The 18,538-nt window shown below is 34.6% G+C and overlaps 1 protein-coding gene across 1 annotated transcript; it reads right to left on the reverse strand.

Moving 5' to 3' along the window:
* Positions 4,597 to 16,265, reverse strand: LOC18783097 (potassium channel SKOR). Its single transcript, XM_007217627.2, has 14 exons — positions 15,896 to 16,265; positions 15,460 to 15,773; positions 12,509 to 12,733; positions 12,093 to 12,156; positions 11,122 to 11,461; positions 9,791 to 10,086; positions 9,281 to 9,361; positions 8,711 to 8,809; positions 7,631 to 7,852; positions 7,303 to 7,482; positions 6,921 to 6,996; positions 6,537 to 6,831; positions 5,559 to 5,680; positions 4,597 to 5,058 (listed from the first exon to the last, which is right to left on the reverse strand). Exons 2-14 carry the CDS (start codon positions 15,699 to 15,701, stop codon positions 4,808 to 4,810), a joined length of 2,493 nt encoding a protein of 830 aa, XP_007217689.1. The 5' UTR covers positions 15,702 to 15,773; positions 15,896 to 16,265; the 3' UTR covers positions 4,597 to 4,807.

Genomic DNA, 18,538 nt, shown 5'->3' on the forward strand with positions numbered 1-18,538 from the left:
CTTAGCTAAATATGGAGTGGATAGTCCGACCATATGGAGTTCCAAAGATGATTGTATCATATTGAGATCCTTGATTCACTTCTCGTCTATGAAAAAGGTTGCAATCGGAACTCGGTACTTAATTGGATATGAGTACGGCCTATCATCCTTAGTCTGATGGGCAGTCCGATAGAGTAATTCAAATTCTTAAGGATATGTTAAGAGCATGTGTACTAGACTTGGGTGATAAGTGGAGTGAGCATCTCCCACTTTCCGGGTTTGTATACAATAATAGTTATCAGAGTAGCATCTAAATGGCACCGTACGAAGCACTTTATGGGAGACCGTGTTAATCACCAATGTGTTGGGCCGACACCGAGGATCAACTTGTGCTAGGCCCAGGCCTTATCAAAGAGACAACTGAGAAAGTCAGAGTTATCATAGAACGGCTACAAGCTGCTCAAAGTCGACAGAAGTCGTATGCGGACAAAAGGAAACGTCCCATTGAGTTCAATATTGGGGACCTTGTATTTTTGAAGGTTAGCCCTCAGAAAGGGATCCAAAGGTTTGGTGTACGAGGCAACTGGCACCAAGGTATGTTGGACCGTTCAAAGTAATTGAATGTGTCAGAACTACTGCATACAAATTGGAGTTACTGCCTCAATTGTCCTACGTACACAATGTTTTTCACGTTTCCCAGTTGAAGAAAAGTGCACCTGATCTCCCTTAAATCATGCCATGGTCGACTTGCCTATGCAGCAAGATGTGACCTATGAGGAAGGTCCTGTGAGCATTTTGGCCTACGAGACAAAACGACTCTGAAATCGAAACGTGCCGTTGGCCAAGGTTAAGTGGCAACATCATGGAGTCGAGGGAGCAACTTAGGAGCTAGAGTTCGATATGAGAAGAAAGGATCCACACTTGTTTGAGTAAGGAAATGTGTCTTGTAAATCTCGAGGACGAGATTTCTTTTAAGGGGAATGGATTATGAGCCCTGAGAAAATTTTTGTAATTTTAGAAGTTCTCACAAGTGTGTAAATGAGATTTTGTGGTAATGTGAAGTATTTTGGAATTTTTTTGGAAGGTATTCATATTTATTTTAAGAGTTAAAGAATTTTCTGGAAAATATTTGAAGAATTTTGGACATGTAAAGGCAACAGAAAAATAGTAGAGGCGAAGACGAGTCTGTAGGAAGTTTCAGGGAATTCTTCGGAGCTCGGAGATAATTTTGGTGGATTTTAGAAGTTCTGGAAAATAATAAAAATTGGAAAAGAAAAAGTAAATTAGGTGTGACACGTGGCACGTTCTCGAGCCCTGATGGGGTGCTGACGTAGCTGATCAGATGGGCTAGAGGCACAGGCAGGAAACTGACAATGGCTAACGTGGCAAAGCGTGAGTGGTTCGCCTTCTTCTGACATGGTCGTTGGCGGACCTGCAAGGCGGACCCGACCTTGTTGAGGATTAGCATGTTTTCTAAACAGGTCGCGCTAACCTGGTTCGATTCCAACCATAGATCGGACTCCAGCGAGTTGTTCTAGACCATCTCTAGCTTGATGCATGTCGTTGCTTCTGAACGACATGTCGTTTGCTTTTTTTGGCGCAATCTAGACCTTTGATCTCAGCCTTCCATTGTTTGTTCGAATTTTATATTTATTCAATCCTAACAATCCGTTTTCCTCCACCTTGCCTATAAAATACCCCAAAACTTTCATTTTCTGACTCCAATTCTGATTTGGGAGCCTCGCACTCCTCCTTAAGGTATTATTTCTATCTCTCTCTAGTTTTATTTAATTTATTTTTAATTAGTTTTAATTATTTGTTTACTTACTTAATTTATTTATTTATTCTTAATTCTTGTTTTAGTTTAATTAACTAGTTTTAGTTAGTTCATTTAATTTATAATTTAGTTAACTAATTGGTAATTTCCTAATTTGTTTAAATTAGTTTAATTTGGTATCCAAATAATAGTTTAGACTTATTTAATTACTTTAATTAGTTCCAATTAACTAATTTAATTAATTTCCAATTTAGTTAATTAATTTAATAAATTACTAAATTTGTTTAATTTGTTATGAAAGTCTTGTATTAAAAAATTAACATTTATTTATATATTTATTTTTCAAAAATTACTTTTAAATTAGTAATTAATTATTTTGAAATTATTTTGGACTTTTGGAAAAAAAAATTTAATTATTTTGAACTTTTGAAAAATGTTTTCCAAGTCCCGAACCTAAACCCTAACTTTCAGTCCTTGTCCAAATTTATTTCGAACCTATTTCGAGACCTTAAACCCTAACCCTAATTCAATTCCTAGGGTAGGGAACACGTTTATACTACTTAGGGTTTCTAGGATATTAAAAAGAATTACATTAACTTAATTATTTTTTAAAACTTGGCCGGGGTGCCCCCTACTGGGTAAATGATCATATGTGATGCTCACCCCTACTGTTGGTGTAGATTACAATCAGGTTGACTACCTAGACGCTAACTAGGTTCGTGGCTCGGCATCTTAAACTTGTCATTTCTCCCTGTGCTTCACGTGATTTGCAGGTCAAGAAACTCAACTTTTGTAATCTTGTAAAATATGTTGTAACTAGGTTTTGTGTACCCTTTAAACACTCTTGGCTTGTAGTCTTTGTCTAGGGTTGAGTTTGAACTCCTCATATTTTGTATCTTCAAAACTTGGTTGCTTGGAAACTCAAACCCTTGTAACCGTTGGGGTTGGTACTTGTCATTGAAATACTCTGATCCAACCATATATTAACCAACAGTTCGTTTGATAACCATTTTACTATGGACGGACTATCCTTATGACTAACATGGCTTCAAATTTCTTAAGTGTAGAAGAGTTCAATAGAAAACCTACCACCATGACTTAATTTGGTTTCAAAACTCCTCAATTATGCTTAGAATTCCCCATTTTCTTTTTTCTTTTTAATTTAAATTTAAATTTTTTTATTTTTATAAAAACGCAATAGAATTTTATTAGATTAATAGGAAAAATAGATTACAAAAGACACAAACTGTAAAGAGAGCCATCACAATAGCAATATGGTAGACATGAATAAAAACTTTCCTAATGACTTGAACCAGCCAAGAAGCAAACAATTTCTTACAATCGGTGACAAGTCATCATTTCTTAAATGGAAAATTATAATCTAACCCCACTGCTACCTAGAAGAAAACGTTGCTATCAAGTGTCTAAAAAAGAAAAGTAAAAGACAGAGGAAAGGTTTGCCCCTAATCTATAGAAGGCTATAATAAAATAATAATAAAGCCTAAAAAACCCATACCCTTATGGGCATTGAATAACATTATGATCAAGTTGTTCTTATGTGTTGAAGTTGCCGGAAATGCATCTGGGCCGTTACATTACTTGGATCAGAAGCAACAACAGCATTTTGATCCTCACCTTTCTTCATGTTTTCTCCAAAGATTGAAAGCTTGTCTGAAATAGAAGAAAAAAAAAGATGAACAAGAGAGCCCACAACAAGGGGAAGAGATGAGCATATGATTGCAGCCTGTCTGATGTTCATAGCTTATGATTAAAAATAAAATGGCTTGCTCTGGTTTTCTGGACTTGGATCAAACAATAGCTCAATTTGGAGATTGTTATGTGGTGTATTGGGTAGAATTTATAATGGAGAGTGGAGTGGAGGACAGTTGTCGCTTTTTAAGTCGATAGATATTTCAACGTACGTGATGATCAAGCTAGCCACTCTAGTTGACCATTACTGTGCAGAAATAATGCAATGTAATGTAACTGGTCACCCCCATGCAAATTGCAATACGAAGCCTCAATTGGTGTCGGCATGTTAGCCACCTGTTAGCCTTTCCATGTGTCATTCATTTTTGCTGCGTAATTACATGGTGGTTTCAGAGATCATTTAGCTGAAAATTATGTCGCATGACTCTTAATTACAAAATATATATCCAGCATCAATCTGTTATTAGAATATTTATTCCAATTGCAAACAAAAACCAACGATCAGAGCACGTAAGCTTTAACTTCTGTCTCCTTTCTGTTTTTTTGTTCTCTTTTGAGAATATAAATGATAAGAATGTCATATTTAATCTCATCTATTAAAAATGGAGTAATTTAATGGCTTAAAAATTGTATTAAAATTTGTGTATAAAATATGATGTCACATATTCGCCCTCTTAAGTTGAGGCAGAGATCCTCTTGTCGGGCCCATTCATATTGTATTTTCATAATCCAAACCCTCTATTTTTAAAATATTCTCTCAAAGATCATCTCTACAAAAAAATCACTTGAATTTGAATCATTTGACCACTCAATCGATGGTTGTAGTTTTAGTGCATTCTTAAACCACCAGGTTTGTCAATTTTATTGATCACAACTAAATTTCTTAATGGTTTTCAATTTTACTAATTTTTATTTTTATTTTTAAATAAAGTCTTATATAATCATATCATTTAAATAAAATTTATATCGGACCCTACAAGGAGATGATATTATAGTATATATATACCTTCCCTCAATTGAGGAATCTCTCAAATAATTTTATTTTAAGATACACTTTGGGGCCCACATGATGATTTGTGTAACTAATCCACATGAGGTATCCATTTAACTTGCAATCAAAACCAACTAGATACAACCAAAATTATTGTTGTCCTTGTCTCTCACCTTGTCAACTGCTATTATAGTGTGCTCGCACATTGTTATGCTTTGGTTTCTCTTTATCTCACAAACCTTGAAACTGATATTTACTCGCTAAGTACAACAAATGGAGAGATACATTCCAGTTTGGATACAAAAATCATACAAGGACTATATTAAAATTATAACATAAGGCCAAAATGTTTATGTCAAATGTGTATCACTGACTAAATACAGCTTCTGACCATCATTTATTAAGTCTACATCAAGAATTTTACCTCCATCTTCTGATAATATTATAAAGGAACCACTTGAAAATTCTAGTAGGTCTGTCGCGGTTTTGATGAGCTCTTGAATGGTAGTAGGGACCCACAACACAATTCCAGGTCTTCTTTGTTCTTTGCCATCCCACGGATGGAAAGGAAACACAGTGCATTTCTTTGGGTGCAGTTTATCTGCACGTTGCAACAGAAATTTGGTTATTAACTTACAAAGTTACAAAGCAGCAGTAGCAAAACAATGATGAAATCCCTTTCCACAGTACAAATGGAAACACTGTGTGAAAGATTTCCTAGCCTGTCTTGGCAAAGAAACTCATATCCATGCCCAAGTGCGTTTCAGATTGGGACTCAATGCAAGAAGGAAGCGACATTAGAAAGATAAGGCGTTAACCTTAAATTCTGACAAATGACACTTGACTTTCTATTGCATGATCCAGTAAGACAAGTTGGTGGGAATCATTCCTATTTTAAGGTTGGTGTAAACCTTCCTGTTAGAATTTTCTTTCTGGCTCTTGTTCTCTCTAATCTCTGGTGAGGAACAAAGAATAAAAGAACTTGTTGACTGGGCAGTTTGACCTGCCTACAGGTCGTTAAATTTAATTCCGGTGTTCCATTCAATCTTAGCAAAGAATATATAACCTGGCAAAAAAATTATAACAGATTCTTCTCAATACCTGTGAGTACTTGAGCACGGTAAGGAGACTCTGTCAACTGAGTAGCCTTTGCTTCTTCTAGCAGTTTAATCAAATTCTTGTTCCCACACATCTGACCTTCATCTAGTGGGGTATTCCCCCATCTGCGGGGGTAGGGAGAAAAGAATCATATAGTGTTATTGAAGCAAGAAGAGAAGCTACTATATAACACTTGAAATGAAAGATAGAAACATGTCAAAAACTAGGGTAGGAGGAAAGATGCTATTATGTATCTCAACCTAAGGGTACAATTGTAGGAGGTATGAGCTATAGCCAGCAATGGCAAGGGGTTGGATCTATAAGGTTTAGATTCTAAACTACATGTCAAACAATACTAGAGAACCAGCCTAAGAGAAATTACATTATGGCAGTGAGTTTCTCATTGACAAAATGGACAATATATATATATATATATATATGGAAGGTGAGCAGGTAAAGTTTAGTTCTCCAAGCTCTATTACTTGAGAAACCAAAGCACTCCATTAATGAGTTCAAGACTTGCAGACAAGGGAAATAGAAGCAAGAAAAGTGAAGAGAAAACACCATTGGTCCTGTGTAAGTTTCAATATGCATGTTCTAGAATGTTGCAGTGCTTGTCATAATTTTGGAAGATGAAAATAAACACAGGTAAGTCCAAAACATTTCAAAAGAAAAACCTGGCTCTTAATAAAGGTCAGATAATTGGCTTTAAGATCCAGGGGAAATTTTACAGTGATTTCCCTATACTGATTTATCCTAAAATTCAAAAGATCATTTGTAATTGTTTAGGCACTAAAAGAGGTGCATGTAGGTTGACGGCCATGGAAATGAAACTAACCTTGTTACAAAATGCAGATAATTAGATCTAACCACTGCAGTCTGACTATATTTAATACTCTATAGACCCTACCTAGGAAACATTATAAACTGAAATGGTTAAGATATGTATGCATCCAACCCAAACGGAAATGAATTTTCAACCTGTCTTTTGAGAAAACGCTAGCCCCAGCTTCTAACAGCAACTTTGCCATCATATATAATCCCTCCGAGGCAGCTACATGAAGTGGGGTCCGGTGATCATAATCTTTGGAGTTCGGGTCAATGCCGTTTGACAATAACCTTTTAATGAAATCTGAGTCCCCCCTGGTAATGGCTGTACATATAAAACTACCAGCATTGTCCATCTCCAAGGAGGCCCCTTCTTTAATAAGTAAAGAAGAAACTCGATCGTTGCCGTTTTTTGTGGCTTCAAGTAAGGGTGTGTTCCCAAAAGTGTCTAGAAAAAATAAACAACTTATTATAGCGTGGTACTACGATTGGGGTAACAGATAAAACCATATTTGGATTCTTGTATCGTAAAATTACCTTTGATGTTGATATCTACGCCTTCCTGAATAAGGAAAAGTGTAATATCTTCATGTCCCCTTAATGCAGCAACATGCTGTAGAGAAGAAAGACTCCTTTCAGACAAATCTATCTCACTTTCTGCTCATCTTTTAAAAAAAATATCAAACTAGTCTCAGGTCTTTTTACGAATTCTTTTCTTGTAAAAGAAGCTTTTTACCATCGGCATCACATTTATTACTTAAGGGCCACATCTTAAAACTTCATTAAATGCATTCCATAGTCAACTCCTGAAGTTGGCTAAGCCTTTTCTTTAGCAAAAACTTTCACAACGCACACCCACCAGATAAGTCATAGATGCATTCACAATGATAAATCTAAAAAAATTCATAAAATTTCATACCAATGGTGACCTTCCATCATAATCTGTCTTGTTGGGATCAGCTCCAGCACGGATCAAACCTTTTAGCTGAAACAGATCTCCATGATAAGCCGCACTATTGACCTTCAAAGCAAGTTCAGCTTCTTGTTTTCCAATGTGAAATGTAATGTCTGATTCTAGTTGTTTGATGCGAGGTGCACCCTGTAACATTTTCAGCCATATGATGGACACTCATTGATCATTTAACATCAAGTTTGTTTGAAAAAACAAGAGGAACATGTATTCAAAACATTGCCACACAGTTATAGGCACATTACAAAAAGATTATAAATTACCACAGAAAACTTACCTCTAGGAGGTTGTTCAAGATTTTCCTCCCATCATAAAAATATATGTCAAGGATGCTTGTAAAAGATTGTTTATCTAGTCGCAGAAGCCTACACAACTCACACACCCTAACTGTATAAAGTTGGGGAATGTTGCAAAGAATGGAGATTTCTCCAAATGAGCTGTTAGGTACCAATTGTGAAACAGTTTCTTCTGTTCCATCTTCCGCGATGCCTACCTCCTCCTGTACAAGAATATTTTTGTTAGTCTCATAGCAGAAGGGTCATACCAATGTGATGCGAGTTCTTAATATGAGTTTGTTTTAGAAGGGGACAGCAAATAGACATGTAACTTATGAATTGTAGGAGGAACGTCAAACCAAAGAAACACGTTTTATGAATTGTACTTTTTTGTTAACCAGTCAGTACGCAAAAAAAAACTAGTTCTCATGGTACCAATTTTGCGGTCAAGATCAGTTAAAAAGCTGACCAACATAAAGTTGATAATTCTCAGTATCTGGTTTTTCTCCATTTGCAAAAAGTAAACTAAAAATCTGGTTTTTCTTAGATATATTGTTAGTCCGGCCATTACCTCTCTTTTTAACCTTCTAAGAAGCCAAACCAGCATAGCATGACACCTCTACCACTATGACCTACCAGTTGTTAACTCCAATTGGTCCGTACAACTACCATCGCCATTGCCAGCGACCCACCACCATTACTACACCTACCAACATCCACACTTGTGTTGTCCCATCATCACTACCACTACACCACGACGACTGCAGCCCTCTCTATCACTGCCAGTTCTACCAGTCACTACCAAGTGACACTACTTCGACCTTTGGACAGTCAACACTCTTTACCACTAGCCAAAAACTCACCACTAATACCCAGCTTACCATTATAATTGCCACCACTGCTTCTACATATCTTGATTTGTGCAGAAAATTAGAAATATAAAATTGTAAACCAAGTAGCATACAGTTTACAACTAGGACAAAACTTATTTCGGAGGACAAACTGCATACAGGTTTAAACTTGTATGAATTGGTTGAATTAGTTTTCAAATTGATGACTGACTCTAGATTATTGAATCATACCAGTTCACCATGACAGACGAAATAAAGTTGATCTACCACGTTTCCTGGTTCCATTATCACTTCTCCAGGGAGAAAAAATTCCTCATGGAGTTTAATAACCTGCAAAGAAGAAAAGAATAAGAATAACCCATTTCACTTAGTCACAAAAAGCAGGGATATCCATGGAGCAAGGAAGATCCTATTTAACATTACATGTGGTGCTGCACACGAAACTACCGAGTGTTAGACACAACTGCACCATGCATACAAATAGCTGCTTTAAGGTGGCTTTCTTCTCATGCACAAGACAGTAAACCCTTATATCCCATCCCATGTATTGTTTTTTAGAGAAGGTGCCAGATCAAAAAATTTCCATGCAACAAAGTACAACAATTTGTTGAATGTTTCCTAGGGTACAAGAAGAACCAATCCTACATGTTTGTTATTGTCTATGATAATCCTGGTTGACATTAGCAGCCAATGAAGCGTATAAACAAATTGGCATTGTACATTTGGAGCAAGATCCAACTATCAATGTTTCACGCAAACATGCTTTGTCATCTATTTGTGCAAATGGAAAAATTTACTTACAATCTGATTGATGAATTCTGCCGAGCATCCCTTGAAGAGAGGAACACTTTCAATGTACGGGAAATATAAAGTGTGTGAAATCTGCAACGAAGAAACAACTAATTTTGAGGATACACAAGTCGTTTTTAAAAGATACACTCAACTAAAATCCCATGATGTAGAACAGTCTGAATAATGCATACAGATTGGAATGAAGGAAAAAAGTTTCTGAACCTTTAAAGAGGAATGAACATGAGGTATCTCTAATAAAAACTACCAAGGTTCCTCTGGGTGTGTGGCCGCTTGTGTGTGTTCATGTGCATGCATGTGTAGATAGTAATGAACAACAAATTTTATGTTAACCTATTAGTCTTGCAGCTGTTACACATTAATTTACTTATCCATTTAACAAAAACCAACCCAAGTTTTTCTAGAATATGCATATGAATTAAGTTGAAATGCTTCTCATATAATTTACTGTAACTAACTCGACAATATAGAAAGTTGACAGAGCTTTTATTCCTATTTTACCTTGGAGCGAATTGAAGCAGGAATTTCCTGGAGAACAGCAGCCTCAGTGTAGGTACTCTCGTATTGTAAACGCAAGTGACCTTTGATTTGATTACGAAGATCCTTCCCAAGTCTATTTCTGTTCATATATTTTATAACATCCGTCATTTTGTCCCTGAACTTTTCTGTCTTTGATCCTTTTACAATTAATGCTGTCATGTTACCAATCAAATACGCTCCAAGAACCATGTCAAAAGATACATAAACCATAATGAATATCATCTCCCTCAGGTTGACTGCATGAATATCTCCATAGCCTGTGAAAGAAAGAGTGTTCTTCATGTAATACTAAACATTCCAACTGGATAAGTGCACATGGCAAGTATAAACCATTATTGAGTACCACCAACAGAATATGGATCCTCTGGGCGTGTTAAATGTGGATTAATGAACAAAGATTCTGTAAAGGAATTACTTGACAATTTTCTACACAAGCAACTAGACAAAGGAAGCGACGTACAGATTAGGCCATAGAGAGATACTACACAAATATACGGATACCAATACCACTCCTGTTCTTTGAATAGAGATCAATAAATAAAGCAGTACGGCCATGATGATCCACTACATTGTCACTTACAGGTAATCGAACACCATTACCATCAACAAATAAAAACCTCCTACAAGTAATACCATCACCGTGAAATTTTTTTAATGGCCTTTTCATAAATATACCCATTCTAACATGACAGTTTTTAATCAACCATCAACTTTCCACTCCTTAAATAAGTCAAACTGGAACCAGCAATACACATGCAGTCAGGTCTTGTGCAAACCATGATTCAAAACCAACCATATCTTCTTTAGGTTGCCTTTGTTTGATCCTTACACAGAGAGAGAGAGAGAGAGAGAGAGAGAGAGAGAGAGAGAGAGAGAGAGAGAGAGAGAACAATTAAAAGGAGTTCCACATAAAACTAAAAAATTGAACATTGACAGAATGCTAGCATTAGTTCCAGCCAAAGACTAACTTCATAAGAAAATCAAGTCTTGGGTTGAACAATCACAAACTAAAGAAAGAAAAGAAAATTGGCATATTGCATTGCTCTACCATTGCAGAAGAGCTTTCCTAGCCAAAACAACCATGATAGTTGCCAACCAGATTTACAATAAAAGAAGAAAGAAAGAAAGAAGGAAAAGCACCACCACTAACAGAAATCACGTAAGAACTAGTCCTTAAGTCAGCACTAGAACAGTTTTTTTTTAGTAGGATAGTCGCAATCACAAGATGAAAACTGAAATGATAAGCAAAATGCGGTTGTATTCATTAAAAAGATATTTAAAAAGTAACTTACCAACAGTGGCCATAGTTACAATGGCAAAATACATAGAAGTTGTATAGCGCTTCCATAAGTCGATATCCCTGAAGTTTGAATAACTATAGTCACCTAACTTCAAACTTCCAATCCATGTGTACCCCTCTTGTGAAGCAGGCAAGGTGGTAGCCAAATAGTAAAAGATGCAGGCTGCTGTATGCGTGCAATAGAGTTCAACAACAATAAGCTTTATAATCCTGGTAAAATTGTAATTGATACGAATATCCTTCTCTAGGTCTTTAAAGAACTTAGTGACTTTGAGCACCCGACTTAACCTTATCCATAGGAGATACCTCACTTCCTCTCTTCTCCCACAAACCTATTCAAAAACAGCTTTCACCAAGTGAATACGGAAGCAGAAACATATTGCAAGCATTATAGTAGATCAACTTTATTACTTTAACAAATCAAGATATATGCTGCAAATTTATTTTGATCTCATAAATTCGGTACATCTGCCTGCAAATCTCATGCATTGGCAAAACAAGAGTAGTAACAAACTAACATTTCCTGCCTGAAAGTGTTGATGGGCAAGTCACATAAACCGCCCATCCGTAAAGAATACAGTTAGGAGACCCATCCAAGAGCATGTATTATCCTTGAAAGCAATAAAATGTTTTCTGAACAAATAAAGGCGTATGACTAAGGATTGTCACTTGACATAGAGTTACCTGCCCATTTATATACGAAAATCTGAGTGTTAGCTCAAATTTTAAACTTAAATTTAAGAGTTGGTACATCTATCCTAAGCAGTTAATTAAATTATCTCGCGACAATCTTTTCATATAGTTACTTACCCATAACTATAAAAAGCTACCACTCAAATGTCATAACGCATAATCCAGAATAACAATAAAAAATGAAAGACCCCCTGCTACACCCTCAATATTCAAAATACAAAAAAGGAGAAAATGGTGTTGAGAGATATATATGGGTAAAACTGGAATTACCTTGTAGATGTTATCCCAAGGCATACAACCAAGCAGATCAATGATAAAATTAGATTTCAAGTACCTGCAAAGGAAAAGTTAAATTCAGCACTGCACTGAAATAAAGTAAAACGCTAAAAGAACATGGCTTGTGAAATTACCATGTACATTTGTTTGCTTTAAAGTGGTAACTAAATTCTATAAATACCAGTAAGTAGTGATTACTTGCTAAGAAGTTTAAACAGTTAAAACCCATTACCACAACCTACTCTTCTATAAACATAGACAATCAGATTGTGTTTCCAACATTTCAGCATCTAGCTTATATGACTATGGTGGTATAGGATAAGAATCGACAAAACCGTATATATATGCTACTGTTGCTAAGACAATTGCATAAGCTAACATAACAGTTAGAGTGAAAAGAATATACTAACCTGAGAGCAATAGGAGTTCGCTTATAGACCATTCGATATGTCTGACCATCTCTGTAAGCCAGGAAAAACTGCAAAATTATGTCCAAAAGGAATGCCACCTGTCCTACTACGTCCAGTATAAAAAGTTTCTCTTCCAAACCCCTGAAAAACCCAAACTCGAAAGGTGTGAAGAAGGATGAGTACACTGCCCACACCAGTATGAATTTCGTCCATGCCCGATACCACCTGCATTTGGTCGTCACATTTCAGGTTTTCTTTTTCTTTTTAACACAAAACGACCAAAAGCCAAAACACCAAAACAAGAAGAGGAGAAAAATAACAACAAAACAAAAAACTTTCTTTGGTGAAGTTGATAATAACATATATTATATATATATATATATATATATAATGTTTCCATACATGTATTTAATTGGCTGAACATAACACTAACACTATGTTCAACCATTAAGTGCCAAATATAGTGCTATGTGTTGTGTTCAATGCTGATGTGCTGAACATAATGCTCAAACCACAGTTTGAGCATTCATTTGTCAGTCACCAATCCATGATGGACATCATAGAAGTTTTGTTCAAGATTTTTTTGGTTTTTTTTTTTGAAGACGTGTGCTGGGTTTTGTGAGGGTCTAGGGATGAAGGTAGAAAGAGTACTTTTTTCTAGTGGGTTTTTTTTTTCTTGGAAAAAATGCCAAGGGTTGAACTATTCTAATATAATCCTAACCCAATATTCTACTCTCCTTCACTACTTGAACTAATGCCAAGGGTTGATGCGTGTCTTTACTTTACAATCTCGAGAACATAATGTATCAGTTATCATGCATGAGATTATTCCTTACTCATTTCTATATGTGGAGAGAGAACATGGAGATTCAAAAGATTAAAACCTAGTCTTAAAGAAACATAATCACCCAATTTTTTACTCCAATCATCCTTATTAAAACAATCAACAAATTAGTAAAAAAATGCATTTATTAAACATGAATAATGCATACATACATGTGTAGTACATTTGATTTAAAGTTTTTTATATGTTAAATTTTGGATTTGGTCGTTTGATTTTTTGAATGTTGATATGAACTTTTTACAAATATGATTTAGTCTTAGCCGTCCTCGAAATTTTTGTGTTTGTATTTATTTTATATCTGAGTTTTGAATACTATGAAAGCGTTACTTTAATTTTGCCATTGTACACCAATCCACCTTATACTATACATGAAATATGTACAATTATTTATAAAATACTAAAAACATAAACACATCACTCCACACGTGTTATAATTTTAGAGATTAACGGTAACATTTCTAAATCATTATCCCCAAGAAAAATCTACATCTAGGCTCGCAAAATTGGGCTGACATGTCCATGATAGATATGGATAACTACGACTATGTGATCTCAATCCTGGGATCGACCACAAAAGGAAAGCCAAGAATTAGTCAATAAGAAACAACATCTACAACCTACACCTAATTTATCCAATACACAGACCAAAAAAGAAAATTGATGTTTAATAATAATTATGAATAACGTACAATCGTTTCAGAAAAATAAAAAAAAACAAACAAATTATCTCTTGAATTGGAAGACAACTTTATTTAAAAAAAATTTGTGGCTAAAATTTAAATTTACTATTTAAGTTATTCCATTTTTAGTTGAATTTTATTTATTTATTAATAGTTGTGTACTTATTTATTAGTTAATTGTTTGGCGTCGCGGAATCTAAAAAAAGGAAATAATAATAAGCATGAGTTGCACATGCAAGGCAAGAAACAGCTGTCCTAGTCATACGGTGCTCTAGTACCAAAAATAAGTACACAATTAAAAAAGTACTTCAAATTAATTTCTCACTTTTTTTTTATAAATGATAGTCTGAATTATTGAAAATGAGGGTTTTTACACATACACACAACGAAGATGTCATGGAGATTCGAACATAAAATCTCTGGTCTACAAGTCAAAGTTCTTTTTCCATCCGATAAAACCCCGTTGGTATTTCTTACTTTCTATCTTCACCATAAAACTTGTGGTATAGCCCAACTTGTTTTACTAGATATTTGATATATTTTGTTGTCAAACTAGTGAATTGGTACAAAAATTCACCTAATCACTAATTTAAAATGAGTTATTATTCACACTTCGAAAATAAGCGTGAATTGCTTATATAATAAACCTAGATGATAATTGTCACGCTGTATTTTTTTTATAAAAAGAATTTACTCAATTTTGTAGAAAGTAGCCATCATGATACTAGCAATAATTAAACATTAATATGCTACGCCATGTGAAATCTATGACTGTATCGCATGACAGTAACTCTTACGGTTGGCGTTGTATACAGCATAATCTCTTTCCACAATAAAGACAATCACCATGTCGACGTCCGCATAACAAAAAAACCACTGTGTCGACGAATAATAATTTTCTTGAATCATCCATCAATAACCTCTCCTTTTTCTTTTTTGAAAATCCATCAGTAACACCTATTTGATTTGAGATATGGGGTCCACACACCGGCATGCATCTTACTCAATTCAAACACCTAAAATCCAATCATCCAGGTGGAGAAAATCGAACCGTTCATGTGATTTTAAATTTTTACCATCGCAAAGTCAAAACCAAATGACTGGGACGCGTCGCAGCCGTTATCAATAAACAAGTCGGCAGTATAAAAATGCGATCTCTCCCTCAGTACTTTTCATTCAGTTACTATTCGTAAACCCTGTGATACTATAATATGTGTAAAAAATATTCCTCCTTATAATTTACACTATCGTTTATATTATATAAAATTAAATTATAATAGATAAATACTGATTTTTTTTTAATTCGTTGCTTTGCCGAAAAATTTGGAGACACAAATATTCAACTTTCTTGTTCATCGCTCGCTCAAATTTTAAAAAAACAATAATAAAAATAAAGATAAATTAATGAGATTGAAGATGAAGCGTACCAGTTGTCAGGATGAATGACGCCGTGGGAAAGGCCTTTGACGCCATTGATGAGGCTCTGGCGACTGAACCGTCTCAGAATCGAAGAGGAGTCGTCGTCGAGCCCTAACTCGTTCTTGATGAGATTGAATCGGCTTCCGCGCGACGATTTGATTCGGTCCCTGAGATCCTGAACCTCATACTCTTCCTCCTCGTCCTTCAACTCGTCGTCGTTCCCGTGATGCTCTGCTACTCTCCTCGACATTTCTCAAATTCACCGAGTCGATCGACTGTTCGTGTTCGCTTCAGATTGAGAATTTTAAATAAAAATCCAACACTGAAAAGAAAGCGCGCGCATCTTCAAATCATGAACGGAGCGATAAATATATAAATAAATAAAAAATCACGAGGCGGCCGTGGTGCTTATGACATGTTTGGTTGCGGAGAAAATCCAAGTACCTTTTTCACGGAAAACCTTAGCGATTTGTTGTGAAAAGATATCACGAAGACGCAAGGTGGAGAAAGTGAAAGCTCCAAAGCTAAAATCTGTTCAAATCTGTTTCTTTTTTGGGGGGTTTTTTTTTGGTAGTTTTAAGCCAGGCACGCAACGCAGAAAGACTGCAGTACTGAGCTTCAAATCTGTTTTGCGCTCTTGCCAATTTATACTTGCAACTCCTATTATGCTTTTTTTCATGCTGACGAATTTACAACATTTTACGTTTTTTTTAATATATTTTATTTTATAAATATTTGTATCTTCTGCGACGCAACGTGTACCGCATTGGAGGCTGGGGTGCCCAATAACAAATCTAATTATTCTCTCATTATGTTTTAGTACATAATGTTTTATTTTAAAAATGGATTAACATGTTAATCACACATCGAATCCATTTTATCAAGATTCCTTCAATAGGTTTTTTGAACTTCTTCTCTAATATCTTAAAAAGAATATTCAGTTGCATGGTCTACAATAAAATCAAAGTTTTTTTTTAGGTTAAGTTAATTGATTATTGTCTTCTAAAAAAATTAATTGATAATTGATTTTTTTCTTTGAGGGAATAATTGATATTTTTTTTTATAAGAAGGGAATAATTGATATGATGTTGTTGTGTGAGTAGTGGAAACTGGCTTCTTCTTTTTTTTCTTCTTCTTGTTTTTTTTTTCTTCTTCTAATTTTGGCTCTCAAACTTGAGGAGGAAGAGATTGCGTTGTACACACTGTTGGTATGAGGAAGAGGCTGTGTGAACGACACGAGCTCGAGGTAGGATCAATTATTATTTGTTTGTTTAATTGATAATTTGATATGCATTTTGGTTAGCTTAATTGATTTTGATTTTAGTGAGTTTAATTGATGATTTGATATGAATTTTGGTAGACTAATTGTGTAATTTTTATTGAGAAATTTATTTTTGCTTGTATTTCATGATATGAAATCTTGTCCGCAACAATTGTAGTTTGATTGTAATATTATTTCTTTTCCATGAATGACATTAATATTGTTTAAATTATAAGGGTATTTAGTTGTCTAAATTTTTTTTAGAGCTTTTGCCTTTTCAATATTGCCCATTCTTTAAAAAAAATTCTGGGTCCACCAGTGAATATAGGAGATAAAAACTTTAGTCAAAAAAACAAAAGAACCAGACAAAAAGACATGAGATGAAATACCCAATTCAAAAAACAAGAATAATACATAATATTTTGAAAATAAAAAATTATACTAAGTTGAATATTGTTTGTTTAGCTGTAGATCAAATACATATTTGTCTCTCAAATTTTAGTTTTGGTCCATGTGTTATTGATTTGGTCAATTTAATACTTGTGTTTTAGTCTATATATTTTATGCTTAATAACTTGACGTAAATGTACACACTCGTTGGAGTACAAATGGACCAAGCAGACAGAATGACCAAAATTGTAAGAAAGTAAACCACATGGACCAAATTTAATTGAAACACATGAACGAAAAATGATATCTAAAAACCTCAAAGACCAAAAGTTTATTTAACCCTTAATTTTATCTATTCTTCTCTATTTTTCGTGCATCTTGCTTCTCTTTTTATTTTTATTGTTTCCTTTCGACCAAACAAGATTTAAAATAAAATATGAACGTCGGTGGGATATAATTCAATTGGTTAAGTTTTTTCACCTCTATTTATGTGGTCAGAGATTCGAAATCTCAAACACTTAATAAAAAATAAAGCATAATAGATTCACAAATCAATAAATTAAGTTATGGTACATTTCATATTATGTCTTAAATTATAAGGTGACGGGCAAAGCAAGATGGCAGCTGGCGGCGGCTGGTAAACAGCTAAAATTAGGTTGCGATTTCGATTAAGATTGGTTTGATTAGGTTAGTAAGACGTGGATGTGGAAATATAAATTAGATTAGATTAATATATGCTCATGGTGATCTTCTCTTCTATATAGTATCATTCTCGATAGCTTGCACACATTCCCCACGTGGGAAGATGTCAAATTAAGTAATCCAATTTGTTTTGGATTTGAAGCATCCTATGTATAGGCTCTAATACAGACTAGAGCAGCAATTTTTCTTATGTTTGGTGTTAGGTGAGAGTTTGTACGTATTAATCTGAATTAGAAAACTATGCACATGATTGTTAGTTTTCTTTCTGTTTTTGTTGTTGTCTAAATTAGCTATATTTCTATTTCTAATAATTTCTTTTTTTTTCTTTTTTAGATTAAATTTATTGTTGATGATTATGCATTACAAAAGATGGCAAAGCTTTGGCGAGATCATAGATGTCAATTACTAAAACAAGTGCGGAAACGAGAATAGCTTGTTGGTATTAAATGCGCTGCAAAGCAATTGAAGCCTGATAATATAAAGAGTATGGAAGAATGACAAAGGTTCATCAAGAAACATTTGGGGTCCAAAATACAAGGTAAAACTATTTCATTATTTCATATAGAGCAATTTAATTTTCAATATTTCCATTTTATAACAATATAACATCAAACAATTTATAACTTATATTTATAGGAGATAAGTGTGAGAGGAGATAAGTGTGAGATTCAAGAAGATGAGTGCAAAGCAAACAATGCAATACATAATGAGTTGTAAAGGCTATGCTCGCCTAG

The sequence above is a fragment of the Prunus persica genome, chromosome G3, assembly GCF_000346465.2.
Source record: "Prunus persica cultivar Lovell chromosome G3, Prunus_persica_NCBIv2, whole genome shotgun sequence".
Taxonomy (NCBI): Eukaryota; Viridiplantae; Streptophyta; class Magnoliopsida; order Rosales; family Rosaceae; genus Prunus; species Prunus persica.